Source organism: Peromyscus eremicus, chromosome 7, assembly GCF_949786415.1.
Source record: "Peromyscus eremicus chromosome 7, PerEre_H2_v1, whole genome shotgun sequence".
Lineage (NCBI taxonomy): Eukaryota > Metazoa > Chordata > Mammalia > Rodentia > Cricetidae > Peromyscus > Peromyscus eremicus.
The window spans coordinates 98,293,318-98,317,076 of NC_081422.1; the positions used below are offsets into that span (position 1 = coordinate 98,293,318).

Genomic DNA, 23,759 nt, shown 5'->3' on the forward strand with positions numbered 1-23,759 from the left:
GGTGAGACGAGAGGCACAGGGGCTCCTAACCCTAGGGATAGAGTTGAGATGAGGCAGGCCCCCAAAAGTATACATTGTTCACGCTGAACAAGCCTTTTAACTTGCCTGGGTTTCCTCTTCTGAACAGCAAGGTGACAATATAGTATCTTTCTTGTAGATCTTGCTGGGATAAAAGAGTTAAAATGTTAAAAGGCTTGCTACTGCTCCTCCTCCTCCTTCCCTCCTCCCCTTCCCCCTCCCCCACCCCCACCCCCTGCCCATTGCAGCTGTTACTTTGTTTCCATGTTACTATGAAGCCCTTTTCCCCAGATCATCGATCACTCAGGGGATCCGGCCGAGGGCGTGTATAAAACTTACATCGGTGTGGAAAAGATTATTAAACAGGTAAATAGGCTTTTCTCTGTAAGCTTTCATCTAAAATAGCCGGATAGCATTTTTTTTTAGTAAAACATAGTAAATAATAGTAAAAAAAAAAAAAATAGTTTTAAAAAAAAAGTTTTTCAGACAAAACTACTTATGTGTCATTTTTGAGATCAGTACCCCAGGAGAGGCCATTGTTCTGTTGGGAGTTGGTCCTGGGGTGAGGATTGTCAGGATGTGCCTGACAGAGGAGGCTGCCTTCAACACTTGTTAGGTGTAAAATGTATCATAAACACGAAAATCCAAAGGAGGCATTTGAGGACAAATGTGCATTTTACTCCTCAGAGAGGCTTGGGTTTTTTACATATTTGAGATCCCCCCACCTTGCTGTCCCTAACAGCAGAGAGGACACCTTCAGGGGAATGAGAACAGATGCCATGGAGGCATCTGGAGCTGGAAGTTTCTTTGAAATCACGTGTATTTTTTTTTATTGCATATGCTTTTCATAGCCGCTTGATATTGTACCTGAGCTTATTCTTTACACACAAAAAAAAAATTTCAGAATTGTGTCAGCAAATACCAATAACTAATATATAAAGACTCCAAACACCTTTATCTCCAAGTAAAATGAACATGGTAGGAAGGTCTACATAGTGAGTTCCAGGACAGCCAAGATTACACAGAAACCCTGTCTCAAAAAACAAAAACCATCCAACAAAGACACCAAAAAACCAAAAAGCCAAAAAAAAAAAAAAGAAAGAAAGAAAGAAAGAAAGAAAAAAGAAAAGAAGAAAAAAAAAAAGAAACTCCATCTCAGTAATTCAATCTTATTCCATATTCCTTAGGCATTAGTGTAGCCTTTGAAGTCATTCACTGGTGGGGCTGAAGAGATAGCTCAGTCTGTAGAACACTTGCCTCACAAGCATGAGGACCTGAGTTGGAGTCCAAGCACACACTTAAAATGATGGTACGTGCTTGTAATCCCAGCACTGGGGAAATGGAGACCGGAGGATTCCCTTTGGCTCACTAGCTAGCCAGGTCAACACAATTGGTGAGCTCTTGACGGTGAGAGACCCTGTCACAAAGGAGGAAAGTGTTCCTAAGGATGACACTCAAAGCTGTCTTTGTCTCTTGACTCCATACTTATACATGCACGCACGTGCACACATACACACAAACACACACACACACACACACACACACACACACACACACACACACACACACAAACTTCTTTAAGTGATTCACTAGCCAGATATAATTACAACTATTACATGACATTTTTCAGAAAACAAATCCCATCGGACAAATAGCACTCTGACTTTATTTTTAGTTGAGAAGAATTTTTTTCTTTATGTTTTAATGATTTCCTTTCAAACTAGAATTCTTATGGTTAGAAATTTATTCTTAGAAGTATTTATAATAACTCTTATTCTTATAAGCCTAAGTGTGGACTTGCCCCCTCAGTAGCTAAGGCCCAGCATGCTGACCCCAGCTTCAAGGTCTCTGGATTTCATTTGCTTTCCTGTCCTTGTTCCTTATACTCAGGACATCCTCGGCCTTGAGAACACAGACGTAGAGGTGAAGGATGTGGGCAGTGAGGATTCCACTCCAGAAGATGATTTCGGGGATGTTCTGTGGGACATACACGATGAGCAGGAGCAGATGGAAGCCTTTCAGCAGGCTTCTAACTCAGCCCATGAACTGGGATTCGAGAAGGTGAGCTTCTGAGACGGCGCTCCAATAAAGATCAGTTGCTGGGCTGGGGAATGGTCCAGTTGGGAAAGTTCTCACATAAGCATGATGATCCAAGTTCAGATCCCGAGCACTCATGTCAGAAGTCCAGAGTGGTGACTCACTTCTGGAACCCCAGTGTCGGGGGAAAACAGAGGCACAGGCAGAACTATGGAGCTCATTGGATAGTCAGCCTAGCTGATCAGTGAAGCTCGGCTCAAGGACAGACCCTGTCTCAAAAAATAAGGTGGGGCGTGATAGCAGAAGACACCAGATGTCAGCTGACCTCCACATGCAACTGCACACACATCTGTGTGCACACACACATACACATGCACATACACACAATTAAAATAATAATAAAAATAAGTTACAGCTTAAAGGTTGTCATATAAAAATTCTTTCACCTGAAAATATTCAGGTTTGTGGCTTTTTTACCTGCTCTCAAGGCTGGATGACCCATGTTGAGATGTGCTTAGATTTGTATCATAGAAAGACTATGTGACGACGTTGGTATATATTATAAACAATATTTCTATAGATGACAGATGCATCAGCCATACACTCATTATGCTACCATCTGCAACTTGCCCAGATCAGGCTAGGATATGTGATGTTAGCAAGGCCAGGCTGTCAGTTCTTCCTGTTGCAAGAATTAAAAGGCAGACGTTCAGAAAACCAACTCTGGTAGTTCACTCAGTAGGGCAGCTCAGCCATTCACTGTTGGTCTAGTCAGCATTTCTAAATATCTAAACAGATTAACAACCTGAAATCTACTAAGAAACATATCCGAGTTAAAAAATACTTAATGATATTACAAACTGACATACAAATCAATTTTTAAATCTGTATGACATTATGTATTGTGGCAAGCACCTTTAATGGGCTGAGCCATCTCAACTTGAGTCTACAGATGAATTTCTAAAGATTATCACAGAAGTTGACATGAGCAGATGCATTTTTATAGCTCTCAGAATTTAGGCTGTGCATATTATTGCTTACTTCTGTCAAGTCTCTGGCCACTCTCGTCTTGACCTTCTGATCTGCAAAAGGAGAGCAGCTGGTGCCCCTTTTCTCATAGGGCAATGTTGCAAATGTTAAGTCTGATGATGCCCCTAAAGTGGTTGTCTTAAGTGAGATACTATATAGAAGAAACTGAGGTCTGACACGATTATCCCATGAGTACACATGGAATAAATCTGAACCATGGTCCACATCTGAGGCTTTTTCTTTTGCCTCAAGAAGTCTCAACATGGGGACTGTAGATCTTTAAGTGGATTTTCTGTAGAACCATGGACCGAGTTATTGGGATAGATAGGGTACTGAATCAACAAGGCCTCCCTCTGTTCCTTCAGATGCAAGACTGCTCTGAGACACTGGGGTTCCTTGGCCGTTGATTCATGTCTAGACACAAGCAGAACAAACCGAGCGCCTACACCAAGGATGGTTTCTTGCAGTTGGAGATTTTAATGCCGTAAAGCCAGCCTAAAGCCCACCATAAGCTATTATGAATTTTAAAACATCATCAGCGACCAGATGTTGATAGACACAGCAACAGTAAGCTGGCTCTGGACACTCCTAAGAAGTATTGTGGCATTTTGCTTTTCTGAGCATAGCCTTCCAGGTCTGAGCTGGTTTTGCATGGCTTGGAAAGCTCGGGAAAGGTGGGTTCTTAGATTTGCATGGAACTCAATTTCATGAAGATCTCAGACAGCCTGTCCAAGCCCGGCTTTCTGGGGCAGCCTGGCAGACTGGGTAAGGGGCGGACATAAGAAGCCCTGAAGCCTGCTTTTGTTCCAGAACTCCATGTTCATTCCTCTGATGAGAAAATCTAGGGTCGCTGTCTGGGCCTGCACATCCTTCTGGGATATTTCCTGTGGTCGAGGGGCTCCAGTGTGACTTGATGTCCTCTCTCCAGCATTTCACCAAACATCTGAGCCTTGTAAAAGCCCACCACAATCCATGCTGTCCCTCACACTCTCAGTTACAGCGATGCCACAAGACCCATTTCCTGCTTCAAGCACCCGTGTAGAGATCAGTGCCCATGCGCGTGCTGTTGGCCTGCAGCAAATTTGGTTTTCACACCCTTTTCTCTAGTGTTTCCAGAGGGTGTACAGAAGTCGAGTGTCCCAGTTCAACTTGTGTTCTCAGAGGTGTGTGCAATCTTACAATATAAATCCTTTTTGTGTGTTTCTAGTATTACCAGCGCCTGGATGATCTGGTGGTGGCACCAGCCCCAATCCCACCCCTCCTGGTTTCTGGAGGACCAGGTTCTGGAAAATCCCTCCTTTTATCAAAGTGGTATGATGCAATACAATTAAACCATTTTTTTTTCACTGTCTTGTTTGTTTTGTTTTTTAGAGCTAGGGTCTCATGAAGCACAAATTGGTCTGGTTTCAACCTCGCTGTGTAACCAAGGATGACCTTGGACTCCTGACCTTCCTGTATCCACCTCCTCTAACAGCATACTTTTAGTTAAAAGTGAATGCCTATTTTATTAACATTTTTATGTTGATTAACGTCATCTTATAATTAAAATGAGGCTATTAGTTTAAAAGGTTTTAAAAATAGAGTGAAATCAATAATCTTTTTTGTTTTGATATGACTAATGTGACTAACCATGTAATTAAGGACACTGGGGTAATGTTTGATGTCTAGCTCTTTGTGTATTTGTCGTTGTGGACAGTTTATAAAAGTCCCATGTTTTTTCCTCAGGATTCGGCTGCAGCAGAAGCATTTCCCTAACACGCTGATCCTGTCTCATTTTGTGGGGCAGCCCATGTCAACCAGCTCAGAGCCCTTCTTGATTACCAAGAGGCTGACCCTGAAGGTATGATACACATGTTCTGGAGCCATCTGGATGTTATGCAGATTCTGAAGGTCTTGAGACTGAGATAATCATAGTAAGCAGACTTTCAGGATTGTAGGTAGAACATCACTAATTTGAAATCCAAACTACTAAAACCTGAAACTTTTTGATAGTGTGGAGATTGAACACTGGGCCTTGTACAGACAAGGCCATCATTCTGCCACTAAGCTATGGCCTCAGCTAAAATCTGGAACTTTCTGAGTATCAGCATGACAATTTCTGTGGAAAATTCCATGTATGATCTGTGACGTGTCACCGTTAAAACACTGGCTCACTTTGGAACGTTTAGAATTGTCTTCAGGCTACTTGTAAAGGGTGTGTATGAAACATAAGTGAATTTCATATTTAGACTTCTGTTCCCAAGACCACTCATAATCATATGCAAATATTCCCCAGATCCCCCAAATCTGAAACACTTGTGGTACCACACATCTTGCATGAGGAGTACTCAATCTATGACAGGTTATTTTGGTTTTGTGAAGGTTCAGAAAATATACTTGGGGTGGGGGAGATGGTTCAGAGGTTAAGAGCACTTTTTGCTCTTAGAGAGGACCCAGGTTTGGTTCCCAGCACCCACCTCAAAGTTCATAACTATCTGTAACTCCAGTTCCAGGGGGTTTGACGCTCTCTTCTGGCCTTTGCAGGCACTGCATGCACATGGTACACATATATACACATAAAATAAATCTTTGAAAAGTAGATATGACTTAGAGGCTTCGAAGGTGACCCAGCTGGTAAAGTGCTTACTGTGCAAGCATAAAACCTGAGTTTGTACCCCCAGCATCCACGTAGACACTCAGGCATGGCAGCGGGAATGTCTGTAACCGCTGCACTAGGGGTGGACAGAGACAGGAGGATCCATTACCTAGCCAGTCCGTGAACTCCAGGTTCAGTGGGAGACCCTATCTGAAAAGATAAGGTAGAGAAGCAATTGAGGAAAACACCCAACATCACCCTCTGGCCCTCACATGCAGGCGCGCGCGCACACACACACACACACACACACACACAAGCATGCACACACTAGTACTCGATCCCACCACTGTGGGGAGTCAGTGTTGATGTACACAATGAGGATGGGAAAGTCTCTGTGCTGTCATGGAGTGTGACTGATTTACTTCGCATGCATACCCTCTCACTCTGCAGCTGATGCAGCACTTTTGGGCCGTTTCTGCACTGACCCTGGATCCTGCTAAGCTGCTGGAAGAATTCCCACACTGGCTAGAGAAGCTCTCCGCTCGGCATCAGGGCAGCATCATCATCGTCATCGATTCCATAGATCAAGTTCAGGTTCTGCTCTCACCGTGCCTTCTATTAGTCTATCTCCTAGTAGACCAGAGTACCAACAAGGCCTACAGCAGGCATCCCAGTTCCATGCTGGGGGGAGGGAATGATGCTCTTCCATTTATTTCTACTTAATTTCTGGGGAAGAAGTGTCTGAATTTATATATATGCTCACAGCCAGTAGCAACAAGTAAATCTATATGCTTAGCATAAAGTATTATTTTGAAATATTTTTAAGGCATGAACATTTCCTTAAATGTTCAGCATTCAAATTTGGTGATAACAGTGTTTTGCCAACCTGGGGTCAACCGTTCCCAAATCAGAGTTGTATCCTTAATAATAATCAGGAAAGTGTAATGAGGATTTTATCCTATTGGAGAACTACGGGGATTGTTCTGGAATGCTGTTATTACATGTCGACTTCTGCTGTTGTTCTTAAGCAAGTGGAGAAGCACATGAAGTGGCTGATAGACCCGCTGCCCGTGAACGTCAGAGTCATTGTTTCTGTGAATGTGGAGACCTGCCCCACAGCGTGGAGGTATGGCCCGGTACCTCAGAATGAGAGCTGTTTCCCAGGCAGACAAAGGACAGGCTCTTGATGTGCAGCTGTGGTTTTCATGTAAATGGCGGTGAGGCTGAGGAGAGGTGCCATCTGTAGGATTGAGGGGGTGGTGGTGGGGTTAGAGCTGGGGGGTGGGGTTAGAGCTGGGAGGGGAAGGGAAAAGAAGGAGATGGAAATGACTGAAGGTCGTCTGAACCAAGAAATGAAAGCTAATTGTGACTTCATGGGCTGAAAAAAGAGACACAGACTGGGCATGTTTGGGGGGCGGGGAGAACTATTAGATTTGTTTCTTGGGAGAGTTTAGTTTGAATCCTAAATTGTTAATCCAAGTAATGACATCTAGTAGGCAGGTGAATTTGTGGGTGAGAAAAAATGGAGAGGAGGGGCGGCCTGAGAATTACAGTCTGGGGACCTGTTATTCTAGAATGCAGGCTGACTTTGATTGACAGCCCTCAGAAAAGTGATAAAAGGGTTGAATTCTGTAGGGCAGTATTCCTTAACCTATTTATTTTTGCTCGGGGGGAAAACCCTTGTAAAAGTTCTTTCCTACAAGAAAGCCTTTTTCCCCCCCCTGTCATGCCTCCTTAAGAAATTTGAATGCTGTGTGCACACGCTGTATGTCAGTGTGCATCTATAAGCATATATGTGTGTATGTTTGTACTTTGTACATAAGCCTAAGATTTTTCCTATCCCCAGTCAGTTGCCCTGAAAGATGCTGGGCACAGAGACCATCTTGAACTTCTTCTCATGAGCACTAAGTGCTACATCTAGTTTAATGCAAGTCCTGAATGTAGAAGTAGAAGTGATTCCTCACTTGGCTAACATGTATGTAGCTTATGACACTCTGCTTTGAGTATCGGTAGATGTAATGGTAAGCCTGAGAATGAATTAAATAACAATTCCATAGGTTTATTTTATAAAGACAGCATAAAAATGACTCCTCTAATGGGTTCTAATGGGTGTTATGGTAGATTATGGTCTTTGTTGTATTGTTAGAAATGTGTTTTATTTTTTCCTCTCTAACCAAAAGGTTGTGGCCTACACTGCATCTCGAACCTTTAAGCCCCAAAGATGCAAAATCCATAATAATGGCAGAATGCTGCTCTGTAGACATGACGTTGAGCAGAGAGCAGGTGAGCTTTCCCACTTCAGTGCTTTCTCTAGTCTCTTCCAGAAGACTTAAAATTCAATATAGGAGCTTTGTTCTCATGAGGAAATCTGGAGTTCAGTAATTATTTTGGAAATAATTCTTCCCTTTAAAAAAATGTGTATGTGTGCTGTGCATGTGTATCCATGTGTGTATGCAGGTGCATACATCCATGTGTATGCATGTGGAGGCTAGAGATTGGAGTCAGGTGCCATCCCCTATTGCTCTCTATTTTATTTTTTTAACCTGGTGCTCAGCATTTGGCTAAACTAGATAGCCAGCAAGCTCCAGGCACCTGCCTGTCTCTTCCATCCCACCCTACCCCATCCCACCTCCCACGGCTGGGGTTACAGGCACACACCACCACATCCAACTTTTTAAATGTGGGCCCCTCGGGATCTGACCTCAGGTCCTCATGCTCATGCGGCACGCTGCTCTTTATCCACTGAGCCACCTCCCCAACCACCCCATTCTGTGTTTAATGACAGAAGAAGCAATACAAATATTTTGGCATTTAGGAAGAGTATAGAGTGTTAAGTAGGTTTTCTACAAAATGAAAAGTGTCTTTATATTGGCTGCATCTTCCTTCTGCAGCTGCGAGTCTGGCTGTAGCCAGGCTCCCTCCATCACACCTGTGACATCAGTGATAGCAACAGTTTCCTTCCGATGGGACATCTGTGGCTTTCTCAGGAGTGATGACCCCGGGCTACTTTTCTTACTTTCGTTTGTTTTGTTTGGAAACTGGTGTAGGAGAAGAAGCTGGAACAGCACTGCCGCTCCGCCACGACCTGCAATGCCCTCTACGTCACCCTTTTCAGCAAAATGATGGCGAGGTAAGCGGGCGGGCGCCTGCTTTGCTGTTCTGCTTGGGTTCGTCTTGTTCGGCTAGCTGCGGTCCACTTTCTCTGCAAAGGGAGGGCTGCTCAAACAGGTCTCATGGCCTCGGATTTCTCCCTATTCTAATGGGACGCTCACGTGACTCACTGTTGAAGATGGAGTAATCAGGAGGGGTTTTTCGCTGTCTCTGTCCTAAAGTCTACCCATAAATACTTCCACGTCAGTCAGAAATCCACTTTTCATGAGCTCTGGATTGTTGGGCTCTGGTTTCTCTTGTGTGTGTGTGTATGTGTGTGTGTGTGTGTGTAAATGTGTGTGTCACCTATATTTACTCAGTTTATTTAGTTTGCAGTACTTAAGCCTGAACCTAGAGCCTTATGCATGCTAGGTAAATGTCCTGCTTCTGAGAGGGTGTCTCACTAAGTTGTGAGGCTGACCTTAAACTTATTCTATACCCTAAGCAAATCTTAAACTTGGGATGTTCCTGCCCCCTCTCCCACTCCCCATACCGAGGGTTACACACTTGTACCACAAGCCCTGACGTTTTTGCTGAATTTCTTTAGTTTACCCTGGTGTTCTCAAGATCCTGGCTCCATACAACTTCAGCGTGCATGGCTATCAGTGCTTATTGTCATCCCATGTTGTGCTGCTAGGTGGCGTGCTGGAGGCTAAGAGCCAACCCTTAGTCATTTTTCTGTTCTGCAGTGAAGACTTTACTTGACATAACTTAACTCTCAACCCATATTCATTGAAATGGATTAAATGGTATAATAAAATAAACCAATTGACTCCAGCAGCCCCAGAAAACTATCGTTTCTCTGCATTTTTATTGAATTCCCATTATGGGTTGTAGTGCGACAATATGTTTTTATGTGCCCCAGATTCTTCACAGATATTGGCAGTCTGTGTGAACTTCGGTCTGTTCTCAATTCCCACAGTGCCCGGAGAGCAGGCAACTTAGATGAAACCTTTCCTGAGTGCCTGCAGTGTCAAGATACGGTTTCTTTATACAGACTCGCTCTCCGCTCCATCCAGGCGTCCATGCCACGTGATGTGGATCAAGAGCTAATGACACAGGTAAAGAGGACAGCTGGGGGCCTCGTGTGTACCCTCCGGGTGGAAGTTCGTCAGTGTTTTTTTGTTTATGCTGTAAGCATAAGAGGAAGGCTGGAGCCAGGGCTTGCTGCGCTCCACTCCTCCTGTGATCACTGAGATTTCTGTTCTCCTGGTTACCCATTATCCTGTTTCTTGTGTTTTATAAGACAGGGTTGCTGTATAGCTCTGGCTGCCCTGGAGCCCAGGTTGGTCTCAAACTCGCAGCCATCCTCCTGGGCCAAACTTTCAAGGGCTGGGGTTATTGGTGTACACGGCCATGCTTGACTTTTATTCCTTTTTAAAATTGGTTTGTCTGTTTCTTTTTTTAAATTCTGTGTATAGCTGTGTGCCTATTGGGGTGCACATGTGAGTGCAGTTCTCCAGGAGGCCAAAGAGGGCTCTGGATGCCTTGGAGCTGGAGTTATGTATGGTTGTGAGCCTCCTGGTGTGGGTGCTGGGAACTGAGTGTGGGTCCTCTGGAAGATCAGCAAGTGTTTGTAACCACTGAGCCCACTCCTGGATTTCTGTTTCTTATTGGTCTGAAGTTCTTAGATTTTCATATTGAATACAAATTATATGTCTTTTTTCCTTGTGTCTTATCACCTATGGTGGGATTTATTTAAAATTTTATTTTGGTAGAATCAAATTTACCAACAGTTCTGGTCTGCTGTGTTTTAAAACTCTTTAAATGTCCCCTGTGTGGTGTGTGTACATGTAGTTTCCTTCAAAAACATTTTATAGTCTCCATGTGGGTTTATTTTAGCTAATGTGAAAGAAAAATATCTACTTTCACTTAGCCTTTTGTTATGTGGCTATCTGGTTGCTATTTTTATTAAGTAACATCTGTTCTCTTCTGACTTGGAATACTACCTGACAGATATCAAGCTCATGTGTAATTGTGGGTCTGTTTCTAGGCTTTTCTATTCAGTTTCGCTTTTTTTTCCCCCAATGATATATTGTCCTAGAACTTTAAGACAAACTTTGACAGTTAACTTGTTGAACAAGTTGTCTTTTTCTGTTATTTTCTGTGATTTTCTTGACTAAGGGATGTGTGTGTGTGTGTGTGTGTGTGTGTATGTGTGTGTGATATCTGCATGTATGTACAGTTGTATGTGTGAGGAAATGCACTTGCCTGTTTATACATATGTGGAGGTCAGAACTTGGCATCAGGATGTCTTCCTAAGTTGCTTCTCTGCTTTGTTTCTTTGAGACAAAGTTTGGATGAAAAGTTAATAAGCGTTAATGAGTTTTCGAAATTCTAGGCTGTGATTTCTGAGGCGCCCTGTGGTCTCTGTGTGCTCTGCGCTCTGTCTAGGTTCTCTGCCTCATCAACGTTAGTCACAATGGTGTGAGTGAGTCGGAGCTGATGGAGCTGTATCCAGAGACGTCCTGGGCCTCCTTGACCTCCATTGTTCACAGTTTACACAAAATGTGTCTGCTGACTTACAGCTGCGGCTTGCTCAGGTTTCAACATCTGCAGGTAACTATTATTTCAAACATCTTTTTAATACAAAGGTTTTTGTTTTACTTGTAAGTATCACTGTAGCATTCTGTGCTATATTATACTGTGTTGTGTTAAATGTTTCAGATGTTAACATCGAAAGCTAAAATTTAGCATTGCATTTTGTTTTCTGCAGTGACTTTAGATTGCATGTGAACTTGTCCAACACTAAGCATGTCTAGTGCCTTCAGGAGGCAGCTATTACTTCAAAGGTGATACCCAAGGTGCTTTAGTTCTAAAGATCTGCTGTAAAATATTGTCTCTGTAGTTGACAATAGTGTATTGTACACATACAATTTTATTAAAAGGATCCAGGCTCAGTGGCACATGCCTGCCATTATCCTAGTACCTGTGAGGTAGACACAGGAGGATCAGGAGTTCAAGACTAGCCTCTGCTATATAATCTAGCCTGGGCTGTATGAGATCGTGTCTCAAAACCCACAACATTTTTTAAGAGGAGCTAGGAATGGTGTCACAAGCCTATAATCCTGGGAGGCTGAAGCTGGAGCTTTGTAAATCTGAGGCCAGTCTAGGCTAGATAGCAAGATGCAAGTCTAAAAAAAAAAAAGGATTAAGAAGGTTTTAAAAAAAAGTGGAGAAAAATTCCAGTCACAAAACACATGAAGCAGAATCAAAAAGGGAGTTTCTTTCTAGGAATGCAAACATAAGGCAAGCCAGCCTTTTACAACCCTTCTCCCCGGCTCAGGAGCTGTCCAGCCTGGGCGAGCACTAAGCTGGGCACACTTTCCAGGTTCTCACAGGGCTGTGGAGAGACTGGAGACGGTCCCTGATGGCATCACACTTGCTGTGTGGCTCATAGCTGTGAATTTTCAGAAACTGTTGGCTGATAGAATCCCTAGCGTGTGTGTGCCGTGACTGAGTAGTGCAGGAATTCTTTCACCCAAGGGTGCTGCATCCTATCGGCCATTGTAAAATGTCATTTCACAGCTTTACTTCTTTGTCACTGTCTTAGTGAGGGTTGTATTACTGTGAAGAGACACCATGACTGTGGCACACATCCCCCCGCCACACACACACACACACACACACACACACACACACACACACACACACAATTTAGCCTCGGGCATATTTTTTTAGACAAGGGCAGAAAACAGCCACGTTCTTCACCAAAATATCACAAGAACGATCTGTAGGCCACATATTAATATTTTTCTCCTCTGAGACTTCTTGAGCCAGCCCCCCAGAGATCAAATCACAGCATCACAACAATACCCCATTCCTGATACCAACCTCTGTCTTAGTTAGAGTTTCTATTGCTGTGAAGAGACACCATGACCACAGCAACTCTTACAAAGAAAAGCATTTAAATGGGGCTGGCTTATAGTTCAGAGGTTTAGTCCATTGTCATCATGGCAAGAAGCATGGCAGTGTGCAAGCAGACATGGTAATTGAGAGGTGCCTGAGAGTTCAACATCTGGACCCATAGGCAGCAGGAAGAGACAGTGAGCCACTAGGCCTGGCTTGACTTTCTGAAACCTCAAAGCCCATCTCCCAGTGACATACCTCCTCTAACAAGGCCACACCTACCCCAACAAGGCCACACCTCCAATAATGCTACTCCCTACAAGTCTATGGGGGGCCATTTTCATTCAGACCACCACAGTCCCTCCCATATGACTCGGATATAATTTACTCTTTTGAGTTACCTTTTCAATCTACTTTAAATTTTTTTTAACTTTATTTTATATTTTTTATACCATATCTCTTTGTGTAGACCAGGCTGGCCTAGAACTCACTATGCTGTCAGGAGACCTCAGACTTATTGTATAGCCCAGGTTAGGCTAAGCAAATGCTCTTCCTGCTTTTTTACGTTTGTGTGATGGATGCAGTACCACATCTAATTTTCTGGGATTTAAAACACACACAAACACACAAGCACACACACACACACACACATATACACATACTAATTTTTTAAATTAAATTGTGCTTTGAATTCTTAATTTTTATACTAAACTGAGTTTATCACATTAGCATATCCTCCATTTAAAAATACTGTAGGGCTATTTCTACAATATGACTATAAAAATGAAAGAATTATAAATTGCACTTTGCAAATCCACTGTCAGATGTATAATGACTTAAAACAAACCAGCATTCTTTTCTTTCTGTCTCCAGGCCTGGGAAACAGTGAGACTGGAGTACATGGAGGACCCCACCCTTGTTTCTTCATACAGGCAAAAGCTAATCAACTATTTTACCTCACAGCTCAGGTATCTGTCCTTCTTTGTATCTTGTTTCTCTCTCTTAGCTTATAAGCTCAAGTGTAAGATTCAGTCAGGTCAGGTGGCACAGGCCTTAATACCAGTTACTAGGGAAACTGAGGCAGGCGGATTGCAAGTTTAAAGTCTGTCTGGGCTACTGAGTGAGTTCAAGACTAGCCTAAAAATTTAGTGAGACCTTCCCTACCTCAAAATTAGGAAAAAAAAAAAATAAAGGCTGGGAATGTAGCCCAGGGTCTACCTAATGTCAAGGAAAAAAAAAAACATTTTATGGAAATCATGTTATGATAAAGATAAGACCTTGGATGACATTGATACAAGATCAATCTATTGTCTTTATTTTTATCTGTTTAAATAATTAAAAATATGCATCACACATGTGCATGCTCTCATACTCGTGCACATACACACATATACACACACACTCACACACACGTACATGTACCTCTGTGTGTGTATATTCATGTTCTTTGAAGGTTTTTTTGCCTTCATTTAATGTTTCATCTTCTTCCTGGGGAAGAGTCTGGTCCAGAATATCAGGGATTTACCTCGGAGTGGGAACGGTAACAGTTTCTGGTATTGGCCTAGCTTTCTTGGCTTTGGATTCTCTCCAGAGGTCTCCCGAAGCCTTTGTTGCTGAAGGTCTCACCGTGTGGTCTCCTCTCTCCCGCAGTCAGGACCGAGTGACCTGGAGAAGTGCGGATGAGCTCCCATGGCTTTTCCAGCAGCAGGGAAGCAAACAGAAGCTGCACGACTGCCTCCTCAATCTCTTCGTGTCTCAAAATCTCTACAAAAGGTCCGCAGCTCCTCTAGGTCCTCTCCACAGAGGGACGGATACAAACAGTTCGCTGTTCTGCTTCGCAACTCTGACAAAATGGAATTGTTTTTAAGTTTCAAGTCAGAGTCGTTTCAGTACCACCTGAAATACAGTGGAGTGGGGTGTCGGGGATTCCACGACAGTATATCAATTGCCATGGGATCTTGTTTGTCTAGGGAAAGTATGTTCTGCTTTACAACAATCAACTGCAATGATCCCAGGACAATTTTATGTTTATTCTTGCATTTAAGGAGATTTTAAGCCATGCAGAAAAATCAGCCCTAAAGTGAGCTTCTTGGGGCCCCGAGGTCCTTCACGAGTGTAACTTCAAACCCGATTCTGGGCTGCCAGTGAAATCTGAGCTGTGTTGATGTAAATATTGCTCTGGCTCTTCAGCATATTATGTTGCCTCTTTTGATATGTCTGAATTTGCTGGTGGTGTAACTGCCCTTTTATTAGCCCTACTTCTGACCTACTAAGCTTCAGGAAGGATTTTTTGTTTGTTTGTTTTCTGCCTCATTTAGAAATTTAGAAATAGATGTATAATTTGATTTGCTTCTGAGCAAATTTTATTACTGGACCTGTTGAGTTCCATGCCAGCTATTTGTGATATTTCCTGTGAAGTCAGATTTGCCTTTGGCCTAGCATGTCTCTCATCCTCTTCAGTATTACCTGCAGATGAACATGGTTAACACACACACACACACACACACACACACACACACACACACACACACGCGCATGCACGCAGAGGCAGTCACAAAGTGGATATGCTATGGGAGCCGACCTGTTTCGCTACATTCTGCTATTCTAACTGCCATCGTTTGAAGTGATTTGGGGCTGAGCTGGGTTAACCTTAGCATGACATGTGTACCAGGGACCCCAGGGAATCTGCCCAGAGACTAGCAAGATCTTAGTGACAGCTGGCCACATTGCAAAGACCTTCAGTGCTGTGCACTCACACCGCAGGATGCTGACAGACAGTGGTGAGGGTGGGGGTCTAGGAGCAGTGGGACAGGTGACAGCAAGTCTGGCCTCACTGTCACTCTGCTGATGGCCTCTGCAGCCTCAATTGCCAGTAGCTCCCTCCGTAGGAAGGAATCGGGCGTTTTCATTTGCAGTGGATTTCAAAGTGTGGTTTCCACCAAGTTAACCCTGTCTGTTGGAACAGAGGACACTTCGCCGAGTTGCTGAGTTACTGGCAGTTTCTTGGCAAAGACAAAGGTGCCATGGCCACCGAGTACTTCGAGTCGCTCAAGCAGTATGGGAACTGCGAAGGTGAGGAGAACATGCTATGCCTAGCTGACCTGTATGAAACCCTCGGCCGCTTTCTGAAGGACCTCGGCCTTCTCAGTCAGGTAACTCCAATGGATTCAAAGGCAGGGTGGCTCTCCATGTTTACATGTTTACATGTCTCCCCTTCCCAGGAGGGGAGCTGTTTTCTCTGTGGGGCTGAGATCTGTGGTGTTCAGTCAGCAGCTTAATTGCCACGTTGGTCAGTCTCTCACTTTGTTCCCAGGCCGTGGTACCTTTACAGAGGTCCCTAGAAATTCGGGAGACAGCCTTAGATCCAGACCACCCGAGAGTAGCCCAGTCCCTGCACCAACTGGCCAGTGTGTACGTGCAGTGGAAGAAGTTTGGGGATGCAGAGCAGCTGTATAAACAGGCCTTGGAGATCTCGGAAAACGCTTATGGTGCGGACCATCCACATGCTGCTCGCGAACTTGAGGCACTGGCAACTTTGTACCATAAACAGAATAAGTAAGTCCTCGAGGACTCACACTCTGACTTTGTGAAGGGAGTGAGTGTTTCTAATGTATGTAAGTGGTAGACTTGCTTTGGGGCTCTTTCTTTTCCTTATCCTATGCATCTTGTTAGGTGGTATTTCCTGGTCTTCAGCGGGTACACAAAGGAAATTAGAATTCCCAAGTCTTTGCTTTTCATCAAAGATGCATGAAGGGTGGAGGATGCGCTTGGACATAATGTCGTTTGAGGTCTGAGCTCTGGCTCTTCCACCGGCCATCATTACAATGCTGAGCACATCACTACTCCAGGGACCGTGAACCATTGCCTCGTGGCCAAGTCCAGTTTGGCAAGAAGGTTTTGTTGGCTCCCAGCCACGTTTTTTATTTACATATTACTGTGGTCACCTCTGTGCTTCTCTGGAAGGTTTTCTTCGTTTTGACAGAGGCCACATGTTCACAAAGCCTAAAATATCATACCTTTAATGGGAAACATCGGCTGTAGTGTAATAGAAAGGCTTTGAAAGGAAGTGTTCATCTCAGCAGTAGAGAACACTTGCTGAGCTTGAGTATGGCCCTCAGTGTGATCCCTGATGCCATTTGAGTAAAACAACACACTTTTTTAAGGCTTTTCTACCTGCTGGGCATCCACTGAGTGGCCTCTCTTCCTCTCTCAGAAATGTTTTCTCTTCCTCCACTATTAGAGAGGCTTCCTGGAAATTTTTCTTTTAAACTTCTGTAAGTATTGTTTGATACTGACTTTGCCTGGATTTTTGCATTTATAGCTAACCAAAACTTAGCCTGTCCAGGTAAAAGGTGCTTACTGCAAACTAGACTTTGGATTTTCATTGAATTAGACTGCCTGAGGTTTGGAAACATGCTGGTGGTAATAGCGCATGCCTTTAATCCCAGCACTTGGGAGGCAGAGCCAGGTGGATCTCTGTGAGTTCGAGGCCAGCCTGGGCTACAGAGTGAGTTCCAAGAAGGCGCAAAGCTACACAGAGAAACCCTGTCTAGAAAAACCAAAAAAAAAAAAAAAAAAAAAAGAAGAAGAAACATACTCTTCATAGAGGACTGTGTGGGTCTCCTTAGAGATTTTGACTGCCTGAGCGCCCTAGACTCCTGCTGTATTTAACAGTTGGAACCCCCCTGCGCTGTGTCAAGAGTGTTTGCATCTCCCCAAATTGTGACTCGTGGAATATGCTCTTTCCCCTGACTCACCATTTTCCCTCCCCCTCCCCTGCCCTTCTCTCATTTTTTTAAAGATATGAACAAGCTGAACATTTTAGGAAAAAATCTGTTGTAATCCGTCAGCAAGCCACAAGGAGGAAAGGCAGCCTGGTAATGAAACTCCCTATTGTCCTTTGAACTTGAGGGGAAGACAAATATCAAGAGTGCATACACCTCGCATTGGAGAGTGTCAGATTTTAAGTGACTTCTAGAAAAGCACTGACTGGCATTTTGCTTTTATTTATAATCATGGTTTGAGAGGGGTATTGTTGAACAGCCCAGGTTGGGCTTTTAAGTTCCAACACTCAGCGGAAGGTAGACTCTTTGATTCTTTTCTGTGAAGAGTTAGGGAAGGAAATGAAGTTTAGTTAACATCTGTGAAATTCAGATGGGAATGAATTGTTTCCCTTCAGCAAACAGAAGGTTTTAAATATTTCTTCTAAGTTTCTGATAAAAACCCAAATTAGCATGATTAGCTTAAAATTCTCTGTACATGGGACTGAGGAGATGGTCAGTGAGTGAAGTGCTTGCTGCGTAAACAAGGACCTGAGCTTGATCCCCAGCCCCCACACTAATAAAAAACAAGACTGGCATGCTGGCACACTTGTAATCCCAGCACTGGGGAGGCAGACACAGGAGGATCACTGTCACTTTCCTGTCATTGACACCTGGCTTTCACCTGCACATGTGTGCACACATGCACGATTATAAAAAACTAGAAAAGACCTCATGCTTACATGTGCAGCCATGGAGTTGGTAAAGATCAGTAAACTGTTTCTAGTGTTTTCTGAAGCGCTTTGACATATACCGTACTAAAATACCTCATAATCATTCACAAAGTGTTTAATGAATTTGTAAGCATGATTCCATGTAGAAATAAATACACATGCTCCTCATAAATCTTATATTCAATGTGCTACTTAAAATAACTGCCATCTAGACCAAGGAGAAAGGCTTTGGATAGGACACCAGTAGATGCTTCCAGAATCGAGGCTGATGCTCAGGAGTTGCATTTTTGTGTTCCTGCAGTACGGGTTTGCCCTGCTACGCAGACGGGCTCTGCAGTTAGAAGAACTCACCTTAGGCAAGGACAAGCCTGAGAATGCCCGCACCCTCAATGAACTCGGTGTCCTCTACTACCTTCAAAACAACCTGGAGTGAGTACCGTGGCATTCATACCAAGATTAAGTATCACCATGTCTCTGTGGTACGACGTTGTTTTACATGTCTCTTGAGTCCAAAGTTAGGGGGAAAAAGACTGAAAAAGAACTCTGCCAGTTTCCTGTTTGATGTTATGTCCTGTTTCCTTTTCCTTCCCACGTAGCTTCCAAACCTAAGGGTTACTTGCAGCTTTCCTAGTGTGGCTTTTGTGCTTATGAAAAGTGAGTGTGTGTGGACATCGTACATGAGACCTCAGAGACAACTTCAAACCAATGAGGGGCTGGTAGAAACAGTGGCCAGCTGCTGCTCTACCCTTTAGTTTACTTGGACAGGAAAGACTTCACACACCTCCACCTCCACTGTCTGAAAAGCAAGTGTGTTTGGTTTCCTTAGACGCCAGAAACAGCTTATAAATTTGAAACTTGAGAAAAATGCAACCCATTTTTTTCATCCACTTCACTTAAGTTCCATTTACTCACAGTTTTTTGGTAGTAACTCCTAAGAAACAAGGAACAGATGCCAACATCTTTCATTTGGCACAGATTTGAGCACTGTAAAGGTCGTAGGAGGCTCTTTCCAAAAATATCTGCGGGGTTTGCTTTTAGGAGAAATGGAGTAGGGAACTGAGGCCTCGCGGGAAGAAGCAAAGGGGTGGAGGAAGGTGGGGGTGGGTTTGGGCTGAATCCTTCACTTCAGTGTGTCTAGGAATAAGAATGTTTTATTCTCCACATCACCAGGGCTTAGGACTCTGGCCTCTAGAGAACACATTGTTTAAGGCATTTTGGGGTTTTGTTCCTAGAACGGCAGAGCAGTTTCTGAAGCGTTCCTTGGAAATGAGGGAGCGGGTTCTGGGGCCAGATCACCCAGACTGTGCCCAGTCTCTGAATAACTTGGCAGCTCTTTGCAATGAAAAGAAACAGTATGATAAAGCAGAAGAGCTCTACGAGCGAGCCCTGGACATCCGGAGACGAGCCTTGGCCCCTGACCACCCTTCCCTGGCCTACACAGTGAAGCATCTCGCAATCCTGTATAAGAAAACAGTAAGTCCACCCCACCAGGCCTGTGTGCTTTATAACCTACCAGAGAAGCCATGACTGCTGCCAGCTAGTTAGGTGTTCATCTGAGGGGAGGTTATTTCAGGTGAGCTTTTTAAACAACATCATTTAATTTCTAACAAATGAGAACATGAAGATATATATATATAGTTTCAGATTTAATTCAATTAAGATACTGATTTGGTTTTCTGAAAATATATTGCAGTTGAAAATCCAACAACATTGTGAATGAGTTCCTTTCAAATACAAACCATTTTATCAACAATTATGAATGAGATCTTTTTTATGTTACATATTTTCAAATCCCCTTACTGTGCTTGATATTAACCAAAACACACCAAATCACTCAATGGCAGGGCTGCAGACAGTGCCTTATTTTTTTACAAAATTGTCATTTTATTTCACACTTTATCTACACTTAAATATCAGCTCTTTGCCGTAGGAGTCAAGTTTGAATTTTTGTAGCAAAGCAGGCCACAGTCTGCTTTGAGCGGTGCAGCAGCAGAGCTGTAGGCTGTCCTGGGGAGTTGTGTGGCTCCCTTGCTGGTGGTCCTGGCACAGAAGCTCGTGGAATAAGAAGGGGATGTGCTGTTCTTTCAGGCCAGCTTCTGGGTTAAATCACCAGGAAGCTCCAGAGGGGACTTGGCAGTTGGTGGGAAGTGGTTTTATTTTGAGGCTCCATGAGTTAAGTACAGCTGCAGATCTACACCAGTGGGCTTTTCTTTCACTGGTAACACTGGAGAGTAAATAAAGCACTTTCCAAATTATCAGACAACGGTTGTGTTCCCAACAGCTTCATGTAGACAGTCTATTGGATTTTCCGTTGCTTGAAAATAGGCATGACCACCAGGCAGTGGTGGCGCACGCCTTTAATTCCGGTACTCGGGAGGCAGAGGCAGGCGGATCTCTGTGAGTTCAAGGTCAGCCTGGGCTACAGAGTGAGATCCAGGAAAGGCTCCAAAGCTACACAGAGAAACCCTGTCTTGAAAAGCCAAAAAAAAAGAAAGAAAGGGAGGGAGGGAGGAAAGAAGGAAAGAAAGAAGGAAGGAAGGAAGGAAGGAAGGAAGGAAGGAAGGAAGGAAGGAAGGAAAAGAAAAGAAAATAGACATGACCAGCTGTAGAAAATGCTTCTGAAACTTTATTTAATACGTTTTATTTCTGGGGAAAACTCTGACCAGACAGTTTCCATGGCCTTCACGTTTTTATTAGATTCCACTTTTGCTCTTTAGGGAAGAGTTGACAAAGCTGTACCTTTGTATGAATTGGCTGTTGAAATTCGGCAGAAATCCTTTGGCCCAAAGCACCCCAGCGTAGCTACTGCCTTGGTGAACTTGGCAGTCCTTCATAGCCAAATGGTAAGCATCTACATTCAACTGTTTACAAATGAACGATCTGAAGGTAAAAAATATAGATAAATCTGGGTTAATGGTGCAGTAAAGAAAATAAAAGGCTATTTATCAGTTAATGCTTCCTTTTGAAATACTCAAACACTGTTGACATTAGATTTGTAAGCTGGTTCCTGTCTGAGTTAGAGCACCAGCTGACTGCTGAGTTCAGGTTTGCTTTTCACCTTCTGGAGACCCCTGTCACCCCCAGGACAGTCTCGGGGCATCTGCCTAAGTACCCACCGGGCCGTGAGCAGGATTGGGTTTATATTATGGATTTGGGTCAGATTGGTGTGAGGACAAGTCTAAAAGTTACAGGAGTTTTTACTTCCTCTTGTACTGCTTCTCCAGTTATAATTGTTCATAAAATAATGTTTACTTGTATTTCTTAGGAGGATATTAAGATTTTTTTAAAGAGCTGACCAAAGTAGGTCAGCTCAGTATAGAATACATTAATAGGAATTTCATAAACAGTGTATTTAAGTGAGCATTATTACTTTTTTTTAATAAGAAAAAGCACAGTGAAGCCCTGCCACTTTATGAAAGAGCATTAAAGATTTATGAAGATAGCTTGGGGCGGATGCATCCTCGAGTTGGAGAAACATTAAAAAATTTAGCTGTGCTCAGGTAAGAACTTTTCCTGTCTTCTCATCTATCCCAGTTCTATAATAAGTTTTGACCCTTCACAGAACAGCATGAAATATTTATTACTGAAAATAGTCTTTCTTGGAGGGGGAGTAGTTGCTTTGGTTTCATGTAGCTTTAGGTACTCAAGTGCTGCTCAGAAGCAGGGTGAGGACGGCTTACTTTTCGGAGGTGTGTATTGTGGCCAAAGTGAAGATGGCTTAAACGGCTAACTGCCTCTGGGGTGATAGGGCCACTTATTGACGTCAGAGCTGGTGAGTTAAGTGTGTGATGAGTTTCGCTCACTCCTGAGTGCTCATCTTGGGATACAGATGATAACAACACTTGTTAGCATTTTTTACTGAACCCATTACAACATGGTCTTAGTGGTGCACATGCAAGAGACATACTATTCCAGAGTGTAGATAGATGAGTTTGGGAACCCTGGCTAACTGGTCTACCCGAGGAGAAAGAAAGTGCAATAGGAATGGGAAATTATTTGCAACTTGTTTTTCTGTATCTTGGATTGCTGTGGGATAGTCCTTCTGTACACTGTGTGAATATATGTCACTATGATTGGTTTAATAAACAAGCTGACTGGCCAAAGCTGAACAGGATAAATCAGATGGGAAAGCCAAACTGAGAATGGTGGGATGAAGAAGGGCAGAGTCAGAGGAGTTACAAGGAGACACAGGGAGAAGCAAGATGGACATGCCATATTGAAAAAAAGTACCAACCCATGTGACAGAGCACAGATAAGAAATATGGGTTAATTTAAATGTAAGAGTTAGCTAGTAACAAGCCTGAGCTATCAGCCCAGCATTTACCATTAATAAAAGCCTCTATGTGGTCATTTGTAAGCAGCTGCCAGGATGAGAAAACTCAGCCTTCATTGGATAGATATTTAGAAGCGAGAGCTGCTTCTTAATAATAACAGTGTATGTCATGTCTTTTCCTCTCAAAGCTATGAAGAAGGGAATTTTGAAAAGGCTGCTGAACTGTACAAAAGGGCAATGGAAATAAAAGAAGCAGAGACATCGCTCTTGGGTGGAAAAGCTCCTTCAAGGCAGTCATCAAGTGGAGACACGTTTATCTTTAAAACAACTCATTCTCCTAATATTTTCCTTCCCCAAGGACAAAGGTAACAGTGCCAATTTTTTGCAAGAATACCTCAGGATAAAACAAACATCTGGAACATCTGAATTCAAAACCATGTTTTTAAAGAAAATCATTTTCCTACTTAGTGTTATTTAACTGGTATTTGCATGAAGTTGTATTGGATTACACTTAACTGTTGTGTCCAGTTTAAAGTGATTAAATAACCCATTTCGTATGGGATGAGATCCAGGGTGTAGACGTCAGCACTCTAATAGCATGAGAAGTGGGTTGGTCTCTGCAACAAGAGCTGGCAGGAGCCCATGGTTTAAGAATTCCATGATTCTTTTGCTCCTTGAGAGCAGCCTTAGCCCTGCCATTCACCGGTTTTGTTTTCAGCAGGGGTTTGACCCAGTTCTCTACCTCAAAGAAATGTTTACGAATGGTCTCAACAGTCTTCAGTGAAACAAACCAGATAGGAATTCTTGTTTTCCTTTTTCTGGGTTTGTGTGTGAGGACATGCACACACATGGGCATGTACATGTGGAGGTCAGAGGTCAGCCTTGGGTATCATTCCTCAGTTGCTGTCCACCGTGATTGTTCTTTTGAGACAGGGTCTCAGTGACCTGGTCCTCATTTAGCTAGGCTGACTGGTCTTCCAGCATCCTAGTACCCTAGCCACCTGTCTCCACCTCCCGAAACAGGATTACAAGCCTCCAATCCTATGCCCAGCTTTCTAAAGGGGGTTCTGGAGATTGAGCTTGGGTCCTTATGCTTACATGGCGAACACTTTACCAACTGAGCCTCTTACTGTGTATGTGAGAGTTTGTGTAGCTCAGGTTGACCATGAACTCATTCCTCCTTGGCCTGCTGGGTGCTGGGATCACCACACCTGGCTTTGCTTTCGAGTCTTCCTTTTCCCTAAGCTGATTTAGTCAGCCCCTTTTTTGTGCTGTCTTCGGGGAAGTTTATCACTGTGCTGTGCTGCACAGTGTCGGAGGGCACCTACAGGTGC

General features: G+C 43.4%; 1 protein-coding gene across 4 annotated transcripts in view; it reads left to right on the forward strand.

The window, feature by feature from the left end:
* The window catches only part of Nphp3 (nephrocystin 3), a 42,448-nt gene that overhangs the window by 12,448 nt on the left and 6,241 nt on the right, over positions 1-23,759 (forward strand). For 3 of the 4 annotated variants that reach the window (XM_059268484.1, XM_059268485.1, XM_059268487.1), the window contains exons 8-27: positions 310-384; positions 1,909-2,079; positions 4,292-4,395; positions 4,810-4,924; positions 6,110-6,253; positions 6,688-6,785; positions 7,840-7,942; positions 8,707-8,789; positions 9,732-9,870; positions 11,204-11,368; positions 13,532-13,626; positions 14,309-14,431; positions 15,624-15,810; positions 15,972-16,213; positions 17,460-17,535; positions 18,454-18,581; positions 19,385-19,625; positions 20,870-20,995; positions 21,537-21,652; positions 22,614-22,790. In XM_059268484.1, coding sequence (XP_059124467.1) covers positions 310-384; positions 1,909-2,079; positions 4,292-4,395; positions 4,810-4,924; positions 6,110-6,253; positions 6,688-6,785; positions 7,840-7,942; positions 8,707-8,789; positions 9,732-9,870; positions 11,204-11,368; positions 13,532-13,626; positions 14,309-14,431; positions 15,624-15,810; positions 15,972-16,213; positions 17,460-17,535; positions 18,454-18,581; positions 19,385-19,625; positions 20,870-20,995; positions 21,537-21,652; positions 22,614-22,790 — 2,708 coding nt within the window. Of the gene's footprint in view, positions 1-309; positions 385-1,908; positions 2,080-4,291; positions 4,396-4,809; positions 4,925-6,109; positions 6,254-6,687; positions 6,786-7,839; positions 7,943-8,706; positions 8,790-9,731; positions 9,871-11,203; positions 11,369-13,531; positions 13,627-14,308; positions 14,432-15,623; positions 15,811-15,971; positions 16,214-17,459; positions 17,536-18,453; positions 18,582-19,384; positions 19,626-20,869; positions 20,996-21,536; positions 21,653-22,613; positions 22,791-23,759 lie in introns of those variants that run through there. The other variant, XR_009380320.1, reaches the window with a different exon arrangement.